Source organism: Hylobates moloch, unplaced genomic scaffold, assembly GCF_009828535.3.
Source record: "Hylobates moloch isolate HMO894 unplaced genomic scaffold, HMol_V3 SCAFFOLD_6, whole genome shotgun sequence".
Classification (NCBI taxonomy): Eukaryota; Metazoa; Chordata; class Mammalia; order Primates; family Hylobatidae; genus Hylobates; species Hylobates moloch.
Genome location: NW_026652281.1, coordinates 123,313,050 through 123,333,098, shown reverse-complemented (window position 1 = coordinate 123,333,098; position 20,049 = coordinate 123,313,050). Strand labels below are relative to the sequence as shown.

Genomic DNA, 20,049 nt, shown 5'->3' with positions numbered 1-20,049 from the left:
CAAGTAGCTGGGACTACAGGCGCATGCCACCACCTCCAGCTAATTTTTGTATTTTTAGTAGAGATGGGGTTTCACCATGTTGGCCAGGATGGTCTCGATCTCTTGACCTCATGATCTGCCCGCCTCGGCCTCCCAAAGTGCTGGGATTACAGGCGTGAGCCACCGCGCCTGGCCCATTCAACAACATTTACTGAACATCTTCCATGTACCAAGTACTGTAGGTTCCAAGTCTCCACTCTTAACCAAACAAAAGGCAAACAAAGGGTAGAGAGACAGATAAACAGGCAAATAAACCTCTGACAGGTGGTGACAAGTGCCATGAAAACAACAAAACAGGAGTCAGGCACAGGGGCTCATGCCTTGTAATCCCAGCACTTTGGGATGCCAAGGTGGGGCAGTTGCTTGAGGCAAGAAGTTCAAGGATCAGCCTGGGCAACAAAGTGAGACTCCAACACTATAAAAATAAAAATACATAGATATAAAAATAAACAAATAAAAAAGAAAAATAAAACAAAACAGGGTTGGAAGGAGGAGAGTGGATGGAGGCATGGAGTATTACACTGTATGTAGAGCACTCGGGGAAACCGCTTTCAGAAGATGACATTTGAAGAGACCAGAAAGAAGCGAGAGAAGATTCCATGTTTCAGGCAAGGGTAAAACGAGTTCAAAGGGCCTGAGTTGGAAACATGTTTGCCATAGTTCAAAAAACAGGTGGTCAGTGTGGCTAGAGTGGAACAAGTGAGGGGGAATGACAGGAGATAAGGTCAGAGAGGCAACAGGGGAAACCTTAGGAAGCTCTGTAGACCATGGAAACAGATTTGGTAAGAAGATGAAAAGTTAAAGGCACAAAGAGAAGAGGATCATACACATCTCTTCTTGGATATTAAGAAGCCCCATCCAAGGGGGGAAAAAAACTGATGAGCTCATCATCTTAATGAACACCAAGAATAAGCAGCTTCATTATCCTTAAACTGTTACCCCTCAATCATCAAGTAGACTCTGTCAAAAGCTGCAAAAGACCTAATCATCTAAAAAGCATTAGAGCTGCCATTGCCTCAATAGAGGAAAGCAGCAAAGAAGGAAAGGGAAAAAACCAGTTCTAACAAAACATGATAAATAATTAAGTATGAATGGGTATATTCAAGCATTCAAAGGACTCTGACTACTTTCTTTCCTATCAAGCTTATATCTGCAAGACTTTTCAGGAAGTTTTAAATTTAAAATCTTTACTTCAATACTCGATTGAAGGCCCATAATAATTACCTTTTTGTAAAAAGACATCAAGTTGATCAGCACAAAAGGCTTTTAATTCTTTCTCAGGTTTGTCCTTCTTGACCAGTGCTACAACATAGTTGGCTAAGGCTGAAGGATCAGCATCACATCTAGTTAGACAAAGAGAAAACAAAAATTTTAAAAAACACTTTTTTTCAAACAGTAGTGTAATTAATGAAGTCACCCTTATTTTGGAAAACGAGAGATCAAAACTCTATTCTAAAAAGTGACCACAAACACAGGCAACTTTTATAATAAACATATACATACTGCGAGATTTTCCTTTTGCATTTATTTCTACAAAATGACTAGTATGTCTTCTATTTTTGAGGTTCTAATTATACCAAGGATCTTGGGCGAGCTCTACATTTATTTGTTCTCTCAATGATAATAGGCAAAGAGTGGCAACTGACCCCTAAGTTGCTGTCTGGCTCCCAGCTATAGAAGCACTGTCAATAACACCTTCAGGAACTATCTGTTCCAGGTGATTAATGAGCAAAAGGAAGGGAAGTGATGGAAAAACTTTCTCCTCTCCTCAAGACACCTCTCCCGACACCCTAGGCACCAGTATCTAAAAATGGCTATCAGCCCTTTTGCTAATCTCAATGAGTATCTTAAAGATCTTTTTAAAAAATAAGAACATGAAAAGAATGGCATTTAAATATTATTGGCAAATGCTTTAGCAGCTATAAGAAAGAAAGAAAAGATCTAGGAGTTAGAAACAGAAAGGAAAAGAGAAGTGGTGAAAGGACAGCAGAGATAACCTTTATCTACTTCACATTTTTTCTAGTAAGTAATCCAATACTGACACTCAAAATCATCTCCTATTCCAGGACAGCTCATAATCCTTGGGTTGTCAACTCCTGATGTATAGTAATCTGTCAGACTCGAGGTTTTATGTACATCACATGAAACTAAAAGTTTTCTTGTTGTAAACATATATATATATATACATGTTTTCTAGGCTTCCTGATGAATTTTCTAGGCTTCCTGATGAATGCATAAATAACACATACCCTTCACAGTCAGGTTATGAAGGTAAAATGAAAACATTCAGGCTGGGTGCAATGGCTCATGCCTGTAATCCCAACACTCTGAGAGGCTGAGGCAGGAGGATCATTTGAGCCCAGGAGTTCAAGACCAGCCTGGGCAAAATGGCAAAACCCTGTCGCTATAGAAAATACAAAAACTGGCCAGGTGTGGTGGTGCACGTCCGTAATCCAGGCTACTCGGGAGGCTGAGGCGGGAGGATGCTCGAGGCTGGAAGGCAGAAATTGCAGTCAGCCAATCACACCACTGCACTTCAGCCTGGGTGACAGAGTGAGACCATGTCTCAAAGAAACAAAAAACAAAAAAAAAATTCAGAATAACAGTAAGTAAAATCATTAGGCAAGCAAAGTGATTATATAACCTATAAAACACTATTCAAATCTAACTAATCTTGTTCTATAATCCTTGGGCCTTCACTGCCAGCCAGAAAGTTAGAAGGTTTCAGCTCACTTGGGAGGCTGAGGCAAAAGGACACCTTGAGCCCAGGAGTTGGAGGTTGCAGCAAGCCATGATCATGCCACTGCACTCCAGCCTAGGCAACAGAGTGAGACCTTGACTCCATAAAAAAAACAAAACAAATAAAAAAAAAAAAAAAACAGGCTTCGGCTCAAGGGTATCAATCACATTTCCAATAACTTTATGAGATTAGTAAACAAAATAAAAACCAAGCACCAGTACTTTTACTTCCTTCTAGTTTTTATGTTTAAAGTTCATAATTCAGTAACACAACTTTTTTGTTGTCAATATTAACACTGTCATGGGAAAGGCTGGTTCTTTAAATATCCATTCACCTGGCCAGGCACAGTGGCTCATATTTGTAATCCTAGCACTTTGGGAGGCCGAGGCGGGCAGATTACCTGAGGTCAGGAGTTCAAGACCAGCCTGGACAACATGACGAAACCCCGTCTCTACTAAAAATACAAAAATTAGCCAGGCAAGGTGGCTGGCGCCTGTAGTCCCAGCTACTCAGGAGGCTGACACAGGAGAATCGCTTGAACCCGGGAGGCAGAGGCTGCAGTGAGCTGAGATCGCACCACTGCACTCCAGCTTGGGCAACAGAGCGAGACTCCGTCTCTAAATAAATAAATAGACAGACAGACAGACAGACAGACAGACAGATAGTCAGTCAAGGCTGGGCCTGGTGGCTCATGCCTGAAATCCCAACACTTTGGGAGGCCAAGGCTGGCTGCTTAAGCCTAGGAGTTCAAGAGCAGCTTGGGCAATATAGCGAGATCCGGTCTCTACAAATAATATAAAAATTAGCCAGGCATGGTGGCGCACACTTGTAGTCCCAGCTACTCAGGAAGCTGAGACAGGAGGATTGCCTGAGCCTAAGAGGTCAAGGTTGCAGTGAGCCATGATCACACCACTACCCCCCAGCCTGGGATACACAGTGAGACCCTGTCTCAAAAAATAAAAAATAAAAGAAAGTAAAGATTTTTCTTAAGCAAAAATGTTACATTTTGGAGAATTATGAACAGATAACCTTATTAAGGCCAACTGTTAAATTCTAAAATTGATAAATATATTGTAAACTTGAATTTGCTGAGAGTAGGTCTTAAGTGTTCTCACCACACAAAAAAAGATAGCTATATGAGATGATTATGTTAACTAGCTTTTGATATATATGCACATTTCAGCATGTGCATATATATCAAAACATCATACCTTAAATACATACAATTTTTATTAATAAAATTTTAAATTAAAAACCAAAATAGTGAATATGTAGCCTTTCTATCTTCAAAAAATATTATGGTCGGGTGTGGTGGCTCACACCTGTGGGAGACCAAAGTGTGGGGATCGCTTGAGTCCAGGAGTTTTAGACCAAGGCGAAAATCTGCTTCTACAAAAAATTAACCAAGTGTGGTGGCATGCACCTGTGGTCCCAGCTACCCAGGAGGCTGAGGTGGGAGAATCACATGAGCCCAAGAGGTGGAGTTTACAGTGAGCCGAGATTGTGCCATTGCACTCCAGCATGGGCAACAGAGCAAGACTGTCTCAATAAAATAAAATAAAAATTACACATGCCAGCTGGGCGCGGTGGCTCACACCTGCAATCCCAGCACTTTGGGAGGCCGAGGCAGGAGGATCACGAGGTCAGGAGTTCAAGACCAGCCTGACCCAAATGGTGAAACCCCATCTCTACTAAAAATACAAAAATTAGCCGGGCGTGGTGGCGTGCACCTGTAGTCCCAGCTACTTGGGAGACTCAGGCAGAATCGCTTGAACCCGGGAGGTGGAGGTTGCAGTGAGCCAAGATCACGCCACTGCACTCCAGCCTGGGTGACAGAGCGAGACGGTCTCAAAAGAAAAAAAAAAAATTACACATGCCATGCTTACCCTGGCTATTCTATAAACACCTTAAAAAACAGATGTGTAGGCCCCAACATAATTTCACCCCTGAGAATAATAAGAAATTTTTTATCAGTGTAGTTCTAGTCTACATTCACATGGAAGAGAGAAGGGGAAAAAATTACATTTCCACCTTTACTTAAAAAGTTTAGTTCTTGGATAAGGGTAGTCTAACACAGAAGAGAAGGACTTAGAAAAATAAATAAGAATGGAAGAAAATGGCAATGTTATTTTCTCTGATGTTATAGGAACCTTCAAGGAGCCTAATGATCTGATAGATTTAGTGCTGGGTACAGATAATAAAGTTTCTATATGTTAGGAATGGGCAAAAGATTCAGATATTGGATAACCGAAATGGGTTTAAGAAACCCAGATATTGGCTGGGCGCAGTGGCTCATGCCTGCAATCCCAGCAGTTTGGGAGGCTAAGGCAGGAGGATCACCTGAGGTCAGCAGATCGAGATCAGCCTGGCCAACATGGTGAAACCCCATGTCTACTAAAAATATAGAAATTAGCCAGGTGTTGTGGCATGCACCTGTAATCCCAGCTACTTGGGAGGCTGAGGCAGGAGAATTGCTTGAGCCTGGGAGGCAGAGGTTGCAGCAAGCCGAGACCATGCCACTGCACTCCAGCCTAGGCGACAGGGCGCAACTCAGTCTCAAAAAAAAAAAGAAAAGAAACCCAGGTATCTTTTACATATATTTAGCATTCAGACTCTAAAAAACATACGCCAAGTTAGGCTGCTTCTGATGAAATGCATTTTGATATGACAGTGTTAAAAATCAAGATGAATATACAGGAAAGTAAAAGAGTAGAAAAGGTTAGACTCCAGAAGAAGAGAATGATCACAGATTCTAAACATTTGTTTAATGTGAGGGAACAAATGATTGTCAATAACTGACAGAAATCTCCACCAAATACAACAGCATGTTTACAGCCAAAGGAATAGGACCATTTACATTTAACAGCTCCTAACACGTATCCATAAAGTACGCTCTGAAGAAAATTATAAGTCTAAAATAATAAGTCACACTAATTGAATGGTGAAACTTAAATACATTGGGGAGTTTTGTGCTCTAATTTTCTAGACCTTTACAATTATTCTTACTTATTCTTTCACCCATTGACCCCTCACTATATAATCTCTAAAAAACAGCCATGATACTGTAGCTACAGTATCAATGTTAACTACTCAACAAGACTTCCAGAAGTATGTCACAAAAATCTGAGTACAACTAAGACTCGAGAATATAAGACAAATGCAGCATCACTTCCCTCTCCTGAAAAATCATCACTTCTTTCTTCTCATACTCAGGAAGAGTACTTAAAATCTTTTAGCCACTTTATTTGGAACTAAAGCTTATGGGAATCCATTACTGCTTGACTATAAAAACAAGCATATTTGGGGATGAAAGAGATTGTAAAATTTGGGATCCATGACTATGCTAAATACACATGTCTCTAGACAAAAAGGGACTTCTATTATAACACAGAGATTAGAAAAGGTAATAATATCCATCTTAAATTACCATTCTACTATAGATTTGTAAATCTGTAAAGAAAAATTAAGAGATTGATTTAAGATCAGGCAGACAGCACATCTGTGGAACTAAAACTCAGCTGCAATTCCACACAAGTAAAATCTGTTTCACAAGCATGTCTTTTTCTAATGTATATCTGCAGGAAAAATTAATGTATCTTAAGTATCAACCAACAGTTACCTTTTAAAGAATCAACAAAAGAAATTTCCTAAAGCTTAATGTAACTTACAAATAGGATTCCTTAAAATTCACACCTTGCACAATAACATTTTAAGAACATGCTTCAATTATCTTTTAAGTTATTTAAAAAATAAAAGTCAACAAATTTTTATCGGAGTAAGCTAATAGAAACATTGCCATAAAAATGTCTCATCTGTAAAAATCTCAAATTTGTCTTTTTCCCCTTTTAATGAAATCTCTATTGCACATATATTACACAACTGCTGAGCCAGTACATAAGCTTCATAGAAAATTTCAGACATACAATCATAAGATCAAAGAGTAAGGTCCTACACCTTTGGCCCCAAGCCAAAAAACACTACTGAAAAACCATTACCATTTACTTGCTTTAGGAAAAAAGCCAAGACTACTTAGACCTTTCCCACTTTCAGAAAAATTTACATGTTTCTGAATATGGATCTAATTTTAAGTTCCATCTTAAGGTGCTCTTTCTTTCAGAAGTGAAACAACTAATACATGTGCTTCTGAGCCACAGGTAAAAAAAAAAAAAAAAAAATCTCCTGATCTCAATGCGTATCAACAGCCATTAAAAATATCCATATTCTTAGCCGGGTGTGGTGGCTCACACCTGTAATCTCAACACTTTGGGAGGCCAAGGTGGGTGGATCACCTGAGGTCAGGAGTTTGCGACCAGCCTGACCAACATGGAGAAACCCCATCTCTACTAAAAATACAAAATTAGCTGAGCATGGTGGTGCATGCCTGTTATCCCGGCTACTCAGGAGGCTGAGGCAGGAGAATCGCTTGAACCCAGGAGGCGGTGGTTGAGGTGAGCCAGGATCACGCCATTGCACTCCAGCCTGGGCAACAAGAGTGAAACTCCATCTCAAAAAAAAAAAAAAAAAATCCACATTCTCTGACCAGTAGTTACACTTATGATAAACTAGACTAAGGGAATAAAGGCAAATATAGAAAATACTACTAGTATCTAAAGCTACACACACACAAAATGTATTTATTAAATAAAAACAGCATTACTTTTTAACAAAAAAATAGTGCCAAGGTAACCATTCTCTTATTGTTGGATGTTTGTGAAATATTAGGCATCCAAAGTGATGGTTATAAGCTGGGCATGGTAGTGGGTGCTTGTAATCCCAGCTACTCAGGAGGCTGATGCAGGAGAATCACTTGAATCCATCCAGGAGACGGAGGTTGCAGTGAACTGAGATCACGCCACCGCACTCCAGCCTGGGCAACAAAGCAAGACTCAATCTCAAAAAATATATATGTAATATAGTATAATATAATACAATAAACAAATGTTTTTTAAAAAATTATGGTTATGGCCAGGCACAGTGGCTCATGCCTGTAATCCCAGCACTTCAGGAGGCTGAGGTGGGAGGATCGCTTCAGCTCAGGAGTTCAAGACCAGTCTGGGCAACATAGTGAGACCTCCATCTCTATAAACATAAAATAAAAAAATTAGCCTGGTGTAGTGGCATGCACCTATAGTCCCAGCTACTCAAGAGGCTGAAGAGGGAGGATTGTCTGATCCTGGAAGGTTGAGGCTACAGTGAACTATGACCATGTCACTGCACTCCAGCCTGGGTGACAGAGCAAAACACTGTCTTAATAAAAAACAAGGGCCGGGCGGGGTGGCTCATGCCTGTAATCCCAGCACTTCGGGAGGCCGAGGCGGGTGGATCACGAGGTCAAGAGTTCGAGACCAGCCTGGCCAACATGGTGAAAGCCCGTCTCTACTAAGAATACAAAAATTAGCCAGACGTGGTGGCGGGTGCCTGTAATCTCAGTTACTTGGGAGGCTGAGGCAGAAGAATCACTTGAACCCGGGAGGCGGAGGCTGCAGTGAGTCGAGATCGCACCACTGCTCTCCAGCCTGGGTGACAGAGTAACACTCCATCTCGGGGGTGGGGGGAACAACAACAACCAAAAAAACCAAAGTGATGGTTATAAAAGCAATATAAATATGTGAAAAATGCTTCCGATGTAATGTCAAAGAAATCAGAATTTTACAATGAGTCTGACTGTAGCTATATAAAAATTCATACACATAAGAGAAACAGAAAATAAGTACTAATAATTTTCTTTTCTCTACTTTCTATATTGTCATAATGCAATAATACGTTTATTTTTATTTTAAAAGAATGAAAGTGAATTTTAAAAAAAGTCTGACTCTGAGATCTGTGTTCAGATTATTCCTTTGGTAAGACCATACTGGGCCAGGCCCGGCGGCTCACACCTGTAATCTCAGGGGCGGATTACCTGAGGTCAGGAGTTCAAGACCAGCCTGACCAACATGGAGCAACCCCGTCTCTAACAAAAATAAAAAATTAGCCAGGTGTGGTGGCGCACGCCTATAATCCCAGCTACTCAGGAGGCTGAGGCAGGAGAATAGCTTGAATCTGGGAGGCGGAGGTTGTGGTGAGCCGAGATCGTACCATTGCACTCCAGCCTGGGCAACAAGAGCGAAACTCCTCTCAAAGAAAGAAAGAAAGAAAAAAAAGATAAGACCATACTGGACAAAGTAAGTAAAAATGGAGTTGACTTTCACATTTGTTAATACTTATTAAAGATACACATATATTGGTACTTCTACTTCTTTTCAAATGAAAACTTTCTGTCTTAGTCTGTTTGGGCTACTATAACAAAATACCTTAGACTAGGCAATTTAGTATTTATTTATTTTTTGAGACAGGGTCTCATTCTGTTGCCCAGGCTGGAGTACAGTGGCGTGATCATGGCTCACTGCAGCCTCAACCTCCCAGGCTCAAGTGATCCTCCCACCTCAGCCTCCCAAGTAGGTAGGACGACAGGCGTGAACCACCATGCCTAAGGCTTTTTTTTTTAATTTTTTTGTAGAGGCAGAGTTTTCGCCCCATTGTCCAGGCTGATCTGGAACTCCTGAACTCAAGTGATCCACCCACCTCAGCCTCCCAAAGTGCTGGGATGACAGGCATGAGCCCACAATGCCCAGCCAACTAGGCAATTTATAAACAGAATTTTTCTTTTTTTTTTTTTTTTTTTTTTGAGACGGAGTCTCGCTCTGCTGCCCAGGCTGGAGTGCAGTGGCACAATCTCAGCTCACTGCAACCTCCGCCTCTCAAGTCCATGCCATTCTCCTGCCTCAGCCACCTGAGTAGCTGGGACTACAGGCACCCACCACCATGCCCGGCTAATTTTTCATATTTTTAGTAGAAACGGGGTTTCACCGTGTTAGCCAGGATAGTCTCGATCTCCCAACCTCGTGATCCGCCCACCTCAGCCTCCCAAAGTGCTGGGATTACAGGCGTGAGCCACCGTGCCTGGCTATAAACAGAAATTTATTGCTCACAGTTCTGCAGGCTGGGAAGTTCAAAATTAAAGCATCAGCAAACTTGGAGTCTAGTGAGGGCCCCTTCTTCACAGATGGCACCTTCTGTGTCCTCTCATGATAAAAAGCAGGCTCCTTTCATATATATTTTTTTTGAGATGTCCAACATGAATTTTGGGGGGACACCAACATTCAGACCATAGTACTTTCATCTTCCCCTTAAGTAATTAGGGGCTTTCATGAATGAATATCATGTGGAAGAAATAACCCTAGATTTACTCGGGAAGAAAATATATACATACATTCATCAGTTGCAAATACCATTTGGATATTTGGGCCATAGCTCCTAGTATAGTAGCCACTAGCTAAATACACGCACAAAATTAGACTACTAAAAAGTTTTTACTTTTCTAATTGTCAATTACCTATATATACATATGAGAATGTTCATTCATTTAAACATATACTGAGTGTTTACTAAGTGCCAAGCATATTGCTTGGTAATGGAATTACTTTAAACAAAACAGACTTTGCCCTGCACTCCCATGGCCAAGACATGGATATGAAAACAAATAATTACAGTACAAAATAACAAATTGTATAAAAAGAGATTAATAAGGAAGTAAGAAGCAACATTGTAAGAGGGTAAGAGAAGACAGTGGCAAGAAACAGGGCTATAAAAGCAACTTCTGGCTTCTAGCCTATAGTTACTGGGCCAGGAAGGATGAAGTCAGACATCTTTAAAAGGCAGACCAAAGGACATAAGAACAAATATGTTCTTAAGTTAGTAGACTAAAACTTGCCAAGAAGTCTTCTGGCCAAAGTTCTTTTCTATGAAATAGCGAATGGTATCCTTAAGTCCCACAGCACTTTAGAGGCACACTAATTCTCTGAAGCAACTAAGTACACTTCGAAAATTACCAGTACTTCCCAAACTTCAGAACATACCTCCAAAATACTTACTTAACCCTGGTAGTTTATTTACCAGGTGGTCAAGTCTAACAATTGCTAGATGATTATTTTTCCTCCCATTTGGGCAACTGCAGAGATTACTATTCAGAGTTCAATTTGATAAGGACTGCCAACATACAGCAACATGTAAACTCTAGAGTTCAACCAAAGTATACGCATCATGATCACTGAACCCATAAATATGAACCAATAAAATAAACTTAGTCTATTAACCTTATTGCTGCCTTTTCTATCATGCTCCAAGCTGACAACATATTCAATCTCCTAGTGCACTTTAAAAGACACTGATAAGGCCAGAACTCACAAAAACTGCACATCAAGTCTATGACTTTGACTAGCAATTCCTGTTCCTACCTATAGGACCTGCAATGAGACTCTAGATCTGTCTTGTAATAGACTGATTATTATTTTTTAAGTGGCAGTGGTGTTTAACATTAATAAGCAAAATACTTTTGCAGAAAGTTTCATGTATTTTCATATTCCAAAAACCATAAAATGTTGTTTACATTTATAGAATGACTCAGAGGTACACAAACCACTTAAAGTCTACATCATTAATACTCAGACATGGTGACGTAGGTAAAAGGCAAATAAAATTTAGTTCTGTTTAATGGAAAAAGGTTAGAAAATTTATCCTAAGTCACAGAGTGAATTAGAGATAGATATGGAACTAGAAATTAAATGCCGATTCATACAACAATGTCTATTAAAGACAGACAAATTGTCCAAAGAGTTTACAAATTCCACCATGCTTTTTAAAACATACACCAAGAGAAAGTTTTACACTAAGCCAAACAAGCAGCAGTGAATAATACATATTTATACATTTTATATAATATAAATAAAACATTCCCCATTAAATACAACATGTTTTGAAAGAAATGCAGGTTACTGAAAAATGCTTGCCTGATCTTTTTTTAAACTTGCAGAAATTCCTTTAGTGATGCACTTATCTCCTGAATTTAGTAGAACCTTACTTTAAAGGGGTTCACATTCTTACAATGAGCAGTTAATTCTGACAGAAAGAAACCATGACATCTCTAAATTGTGTATAATACCTACACAGTCTCTGTGACTAGGATATCCAGGATATTTTGAAAGTGAGGAAAGATGAAGGCCCCAAACAAGAACTGAGTCTAATCTATTCATGCAGCTGTAGGGAAAGAGACAAAACTTCTCGACTGAGATACTGGTTTCCCTCCCTTTTACTGCATTGCCAACAAAAATGGTGGTACTAGTTTATTCCAGCCAGTTAAGGAGTCATTTCTTCCTTTCTCCCTCCTGTCCTTCCTCTAATAAAAGTAATAGACGTGTTCGCCACCTACAAAGGGAATGGAAGGTAACAGATAAGCTCTAATAGCCCATGACATTCCCAACTTGTCCATAGGGAATAATCAACTGTAAATTAGATTGGTTTAGAAATACCTCCTGTTGGCCGGGCGCAGTGGCTCACACCTGTAATCCCAGCACTTTGGGAGGCCGAGGAGGGTGGATCACGAGGTCAGGGGTTCAAGACCAGCCTGATCAACATGGTGAAACCCCGTCTCTACTAAAAATACAGGCGTAGTGGCGGGCACCTGTAATCCCAGCTACTCAGGAGGCTAAGGCAGGAGAATTGCTTGAACCCAGGAGGCGGAGGTTGCAGTGAGCCGAGATGGCGCCACTGCACTCCAGCCTGGGCGACAGAGCAAGATTCCATCTCCAAAAAAAAAAAAAAAAAACCTCCTGTTACGCCAGGTGTGGTGGCTCACGCCTGTAATCCCAGCACTTTGGGAGGCAGATCACCCGAGGTCAGGAGTTCAAGATCAGCCTGACCAACACGGTGAAACCCCGTCTCTACCAAAAATACAAAAATTAGCCAGGCATGGTGGCACACACCTGTAATCCCAACTACTTGGGAGGCTGAGGCAGGAAAATCGCTTGAACCCTGAAGACGGAGGATGCAGTGAGCCAAGATTGTGCCACTGTACTCCAGCCTGGGTGACAGAGACTCTGTCTCCAAAAAAAAAAAAAAAAAGAAAAAAAAGAAATATCTCCTGTTACATGCATATGTTTCACTAGGAACAAGATGTAACATTTTAAAAATCCCCCAGGAGTTGGAAGCTTTCATAAATGTAATTTACGTAAACTAAGCTAAATAAGAAAATGTAATAGAAAATCACGTGCACACAGGCTGGGAACGGTGGCTCATGCCTGTAATCCCAGCACTTTGGAAGGCCAAGCAGGCGGATCACAAGGTCAGGAGTTCAAGACCAGCCTGGCCAACAAAGGGAATCCCACTCTCTACTAAAAAATACAAAAAATTAGCTGCGCATGGTGGTGGGCGCCTGTAATCCCAGCTACTCAGGAGGCTGAAGCAGGAGAATCACTTGATCCCAGGAGGTGGAGGTTGCAGTGAGCGCCACTGCACTCCAGCCTGCGCGACAGTGAGAGATTCCATCTCAAAAAAAGAAAGAAAAAGAAAGAAAATCATGTGCACAGCCATAGTTTGATTCCAACCTAGCCCGTGCAACTATACTATCTCAAAGCCTAGCAACTGCTCTGAAATGCTATGTTGTAGCAACATGCCAATCTGCCATGAAAATTTTCTTGAATCTGGAATATGCAAAAAAGTAAATTTACAAACACAACCCACTTTAGCATATCATTTATTACATTTTAGGATATCTAAACAAACAAAAAATAATCTCCCATGATGACATGCTAAGAATAAAAATATATGTGGTATCTGCATTTACTTTATTATTTATTATTAACATCTCCATTCAAAACTGTTACTTAGGCAAGTTAAAAATACGTATTTTAGGCCAGGCACAGCAGCTTTTGCCTGTAATCCCAGCACTTTGGGAGGCCGAGGTGGATGGATCACCTGAAGTCAAGAACTGGAGACCAACCTGGCCAACACAGTGAAACCCCCGTCTCTACTAAAAATACAAAAAATTAGCCGGGCGTGGTGGCAAGCGCCTGTAATCTCAGCTACTCATGACGCTGGGGCAGGACAATCACTTGAACCCAGGAGGCAGAGGTTGCAGTGACCTGAGATTGCACCACTACACTCCAGCCTGGACAACAAGAGCGAAACTCCATTTCTATATATATATATATATAAAAAAAAATAAATAAAGTATTTTAGCCTTTTTTTTTACCCTAAATGAACAACAAAATTAAAAAAAATAAGCATGTGAACTTTAAGTTGAATATATAACTCAAAAGGAGAAACTAAACTCAAGTACTCATTTTGAAAGATAATTTTTACTCATGAAAATTACAGAATGATCATACTTATGAGTCTAAGTAGCTTTAAAAAAAGGAGGAAAAAAAAAAAGCCTAAGCAAGATGAAGCTCCTACCCAGACTAACTTTCAACATTAAGGGAAAAAAAAAACAAAACCAAAAAACGAAAAGCACTACTCAGAGTAAAACATCTTAGGGAGCTTTAAAAAAAATAAAAAGCAAGTAACTATAAGGCTAAAAGTTGTTACCTTCTATCCAAGACATAAAATGTATGTTTAATTCTTCTTAAAAGGATATCTACCAACAAAACTAAACTTGTTTGGAAAGTAGGTTTTTTTTCTAAAGGCATCAGAGCAGCAGAAATACAAAATAAAGAGATGTATTTTTTCTTTTTTAATCTTAAATAACATAACACTTTTTTTCTTTTTATTTTTTTGAGACGGAGTCTGGCTCTGTCGCCCAGGCTGGAGTGCAGTGGCCTGATCTTGGCTCACTGAAACCTACGCCTCCTGGGATTCAAGCGATTCTTCTGCCTCAGCCTCCAAAGTAGCTGGGACTACCGGCACGCGCCACCACAACCGGCTAATTTTTATATTTTCAGTAGAGACAGGGTTTCACCATATTGGCCGGGCTGGTCTCGAACTCCTGACCTCATGATCCGCCCACCTGGGCCTCCCAAAGTGTTGGGATTAAAGGCGTGAACCACCGTGCCCAGCCACATGAAGAATACTTTAAGCATACAGATATTTTTCTTTTTTCAACCTTTTCCCATATATAGTCAATTTCATTACATCCATCTTATTTCCCACCTTCACCACAAACCATCTCCATCTTTGTGCCCAAAACTTTATTATAGGAGTTTAAAAAAAACCCTATTCAAGAGACCTATATTCTTCTACAAAACCTTCAAGTGTGTTCAGAAGTCATTTTCACTGAAAGAGATCAACAGGGAAGTAGCTTGACACTGTCCCCCAGAAGCTCCTTTATCATGCCTCCATACCTCCCAAACTACTCCCTATTTTCACCTCTGAAAAACACTCAATTTTTCCACTAATGCAATCTGACCTAATGAATCAAAGCCTGCCCATCTCTTCTTCTACCCCTTTCTTTCAAGCAGAAAGCCCTGACCTTCAATAAGAGAATAATAAAGCAGAAGCAAGGAGGAGGCAAAACATGATTCCTTCCCTTCCAGTAACTAGCCATACCCCATTCCCCCAAATAATCACTCCACAACCCTACCCTTTAAAATGGTTATCAAACATGGCCAGGTCCAGTGGCGCACGCCTGTAATCCCAGCACTTTGGGAGGCCAAGGCGAGTGGATCACCTGAGGTCAGGAGTTCGAGACCAGCCTGGCCAACATGGCGAAACCCCATCTCTACTAAAAATACAAAAAATTAGCTGGGCGTGGTGGTGCGCGCCCGTCGTCCCAGCTACTCGGGAGGCTGAGGCAGGAGAACCGCTTGAACCCGGGAGGTGGAGGTTGCAGTGAGCCGAAATCGAGCCACTGCACTCCAGCCTGGGAGACACAGCGAGGCACTGTTTCAAAAAAAAAAAAAAAAAGGTTATAAAACAAACAAAATGTTGATACCTCTGTTACCTCTTTCAAGCCTCCCAATAACATTTCTACTAACACCACCCAAAATATTTTTAAAAGACAGGTCTCTTTTCAGTCCCTCATCCTACACCCCAGTTATCTTCAAGTGTCCTCTCAATCTCACAAAAACATTTACAAAACTGTCCTCTCAATCGCACAAGAATATTTACAAATCTCTTATTCTTTCTACCGCTCCTTTTATTCCTCCAACACCTGTATCTAAAAATCCCTATATATTGTTAGGTATACTCCTCCACCAATTAATGCTGCATACCAGTATAGCCCTTTCAAACCTCAACTAAACTTACAAAAACCTCTTTTTTCCAACCTCTATGTATCCAAAAGTCATCAGTTCCCCTAGCACTATCAAGTCCTCAACAATACTTTAAAAGCCCTTAATATCCTTGCTATCACACTTATCACTTCCCCAATAATTTCTAAAACGCTTCAATGCCCACAAATCCTTTTCATCTACTCCACAGTATTTTTCAAATCCTTCAATATTCTTGATCTCTCAGAACTCACCAATGATCGCTATAGTTTCAATGTCCCTGCTATCCGCTTCTCCCCTCATATTTCGAAAATGCCCTCGATATTTTGCTTCTAGACCTTTCAGTCCCGGAATAATCATGTTTATCAAACCCTTGATATTCTGCTATTCCCTTCGACATCTCAATATTCACATTTTAAAAATCCTTCAAGAGCCCTGTTACCTCTCTCTGTTCTCAAACAACAATGTTTTAAATTCCCTCACGGCCCCTGCTACCCCTTCCAGCACCCCGGTATTTGCGTTTGAAAAGCCCTCGCTGTCCTTGCCTGCCCCCCCAGTCTCCACATCCACGGCGCCTCTCCGTCCCCAGCGCTCCTCTCCCACCCTCACCCCCACCACAATGGTGATAGTACTACAGGGAAGGCGTCGCCTGGACCTCCCGGCCGCGGCCCCTCAGCGCCGCCCCCCACGCCACCTCCCCTCCCCCACGCCCCCGCGGGCCCCCAACGCCCACGTTCGCCGGCCCCGGCCCAGCCCGGCTCACTCACATCGGCTCCAGTAACTTGGCCAGCCAGGACTTGAGGGCATCCACATCCTCTATGAGCATGGTGCAGGGAAGGCGGGCTCGGCCGCCCCTCTTCTTCAGGCCTGCCGTGGGTCTCCACTACGCCGCCTTCTCACGTTCCCTTCACAGCTCCCGGTGCCCCAGCCCACCGGGCATCTTAGGAGACTTCAACCTACTCCCCCGGCCGGGGCCTAACAGGAACTAACCCAAGAGCCCGCACTCAACCTAGCCCGAAGGCTGAGGTGGGCGGGAGACAGTGCCGAGTGGCAGGCCTGAGAACCAATAGGAGAGAGAGGGCCCTGCGGGCAAGACCAATGAAAAGGCTCGCTCGCCCCGCCGGCAGGCCGTACCCAGTCAGGGAGGAGAGATGTAGCAAGGTAGGTGGAGAGCTTAAGTGAACTCCTGGTGCAAGATGGTATCTTGGAAAAGGTGCTTTGCCTCTTAAAGGGGCAGCGGCGCCTTTTTTTTCACCACGCCGCCGCCCGCCGCGGAATACCGGTGTCTGCTGCCGGGAGTGCCTGGGGGAACCCGGCGAGCCCCTCAGCCTGGTTCCTTCCTCTCGTTTTTCTTGGAAACACACACTCGTGTCCCGAAATGACTCAGCTGTAGTAAATCTGCAACACAACGTGCAATACGTTCACGTTCGACACATTGCACAGAATGCAAAATTTTACTTTTTTTCTTTACACACTCATGTTGATCGGCACTCACGTTTGTATTTTCTGCTGCTCTGCTTTAATTACGCAGAATGTTTCTGACAACCATGCCTTGGAATCCAGTAATCGTCATTTTTAAAACGTGGCGCACGGATGTCAAAAGGCTGAGGCCATTTCAATTTTGCTAGTAGTATTAATAAATGTTGCTTTATTTAGGAAGAAAAATGACTCCAATAGTTTGTTTTTAATTATCTTTTTATTGCATATCTAAAATTCAGTGGTTGGGGGACGGGCGGGGAGAATTTTAATTAGCAAAGAAGGATTAAAAAAATTTTTAAAGAAAAATTAGAAACTACCGAAATAGTCAACTTACTTTCTAGTAGGTGAGAAATTCCATATGGAGTTTTGAAATCACTGATTTAGCACTGATGTTAAAATGTTTACCCAATAACATATACTGAGTCCCTGCAATTGCCAGCACTGAGTAAGGCACTAGGAGTCCAATGCTGAGCAAAACAGAGCTTCTCCTCTTATGATGAACAGTTTATGGGGTTATGCATTGTAATAACCATTTTAAAAATACCTAATGAGCACACACCTCATATAAAAGAAATGGATCAACCTCAAATAAACAGACATACTATATATACATAGAACAGGTATAGGCAAACTTCTGCAAAGGATCAGATACTAAATATTTTGGTTTTGTGAGCCTTGAGGTATCTATGGCAACTACTCAACATACAATGTCTTGGCTTAAAATTAACCAGGGACAATATGTAAATGGAATGATTGTGGCTGTATTACAAACATTTATTAAAATTATATAAAATTTTAAATTTATATAATTTTCACATACCATGATATATTATCTTTTCATTTTTTTCACCATTTAAAAATGTAGGCCGGGCCGGGCGCGGTGGCTCACGCTTGTAATCCCAGCACTTTGGGAGGCCGAGGCGGGCGGATCACGAGGTCAGGAGATCGAGACCACGGTAAAACCCCGTCTCTACTAAAAATACAAAAAATTAGCCGGGCGTGGTGGCGGGCGCCTGTAGTCCCAGCTACTCGGAGAGGCTGAGGCAGGAGAATGGCGTGAACCCAGGAGGCGGAGCTTGCAGTGAGCCGAGATCGCGCCACTGCACTCCAGCCTGGGTGACAGAGCGAGACTCCATCTCAAAAAAAAAAAAAAAAAAAATGTAGGCCGGGCTGGGCGTGGTGCCTCACACCTGTAATCCCAGCATTTTGGGAGGCCAAGGCGGGCGGATCACCTGAGGTCAGGAGTTCGAGACCAGCCTGAACAACATGGTGAAACCGGTCTCTACTAAAAATACAAAATTAGCCAGGCATGGTGGCGCACGCCTGTAATCCTAGCTACTCGGGAGACTGAGGCAGGAGAATCGCTTGAACCCGGGTGGCGGAGGTTGCAGTGAGCCAAGATCGCGACAAGAGTGAAACTCCATCTCACAAAAAAAAAAAGGCGGGGGGGACCCGGCGCGGTGACTCATGCCTGTAATCCCAACACTTTGGGAGGCCGAGACGGGTGGATCACCTGAGGTCAGGAGTTCCAGACGAGCTTAGCCAACATGGTGAAACCCCGTCTCTACTAAAGATACAAAAATTAACCGGGCATGGGACTGGCGTGGGCCAGGCGCAGTGGCTCATGGCTGTAACCCCAGCGCTTTGGGAGGCCGAGGCGGGTGGATCATGCCAACATAGTGAAACCCCGCCTCTACTAAAAATACAAAAATTAGCTGGGTGTGGCGGCGGGCACCTGTAGTCAATCCCAGCTACTCGGAAGGCTGAGGCAGGAGAACAGCTTGAACCCTGGAGGCAGGGGTTGCAGTGAGTCAAGATTGGGCCACTGCACTCCAGTTGGGTGAAAGAGTAAGACTCCGTCTCAAAAAAAAAAAAAATTACGGCTGGGCGCGGTAGCTCACGCCTGTAATCCCTGCACTTTGGGAGGCCGAGGCAGGCAGATCATGAGGTCAGATCGAGACCAGCCTGGCCAACATGGTGAAACCCCGTCTCTACTGAAAATGCAAAAATTAGCTGGGCGTGGTGGTGCGTGTCTGTAGTCCCAGCTACTCAGGAGGCTGAGGCAGGAGAATCACTTGAGCCCAGGAGGCAGAGGCTACAGTGAGCCGAGATCGTGCCACTGCACTCCAGCCTCTGCGACAGAGAAAGACTCTGTCTCAAAAAAAAAAAAAAAAAAAGCCGGCCGTGGTGGCACACGCCTGTAATCCGAGCTACCCAGACGCAGAGGCAGGAGAATCGATTGAACTGGGGAGGTGGAGGTTGCAGTGAGCTGCGATCGTTTCACTGCCCTCCAACCTGGGCAGCAGAGCAAGACTCCATCTCAAATTAATTAATTAATTAATTTAATACAAATAAAAATGTAAGGGCCATTGTAACCTCACAGGTGTACAAAGCAGATGCCAGCAGGGTTTAGCTTGCTGGCCACAGTTTGTAAACCCCTTACATAAAGTAGTAAAAGCAGAGGTACACTTTAAAATAATATAATGAACCTCCCTCACTAACCCCCTCCTCACAACTTTGCAAATGAAAGAAAAGGCCCAGAGGCAAGTGGTTTACCCAGAATTACACTTCTATGGAGTAGAAATAGCATCCGGAGGTTCTGACAGCAAGCCAAGAGCTTTCTCACTTGCAACTCTTGCCTCTTCTTTTCTCTCTCCTCTTCCTCCTCCTTTTTTTAAGTTTATCCACATTTTCCCTTCACTTCAAACAGCTACAGAAGTTAACTGGGTGTGGTGGCACATGCCTGTAATCTCAGCTACTTGAGAGACC

At 42.4% G+C, this 20,049-nt stretch overlaps 1 protein-coding gene across 2 annotated transcripts in view; it reads right to left on the bottom strand.

The window, feature by feature from the left end:
• The window catches only part of RBM27 (RNA binding motif protein 27), an 88,873-nt gene extending 72,076 nt beyond the window's left edge, over nt 1–16,797 (bottom strand). For both annotated transcript variants that reach the window (XM_032158245.2, XM_032158246.2), the window contains exons 1-2: nt 16,569–16,797; nt 1,264–1,382 (exon numbers count right to left, since the gene is read on the bottom strand). In XM_032158245.2, the coding sequence (XP_032014136.1) occupies nt 1,264–1,382; nt 16,569–16,627 (178 nt within the window). In that variant the 5' untranslated portion in view covers nt 16,628–16,797. The remainder of the gene's footprint in view (nt 1–1,263; nt 1,383–16,568) is intronic.
• Nucleotides 16,798–20,049: the final 3,252 nt, after the last annotated feature.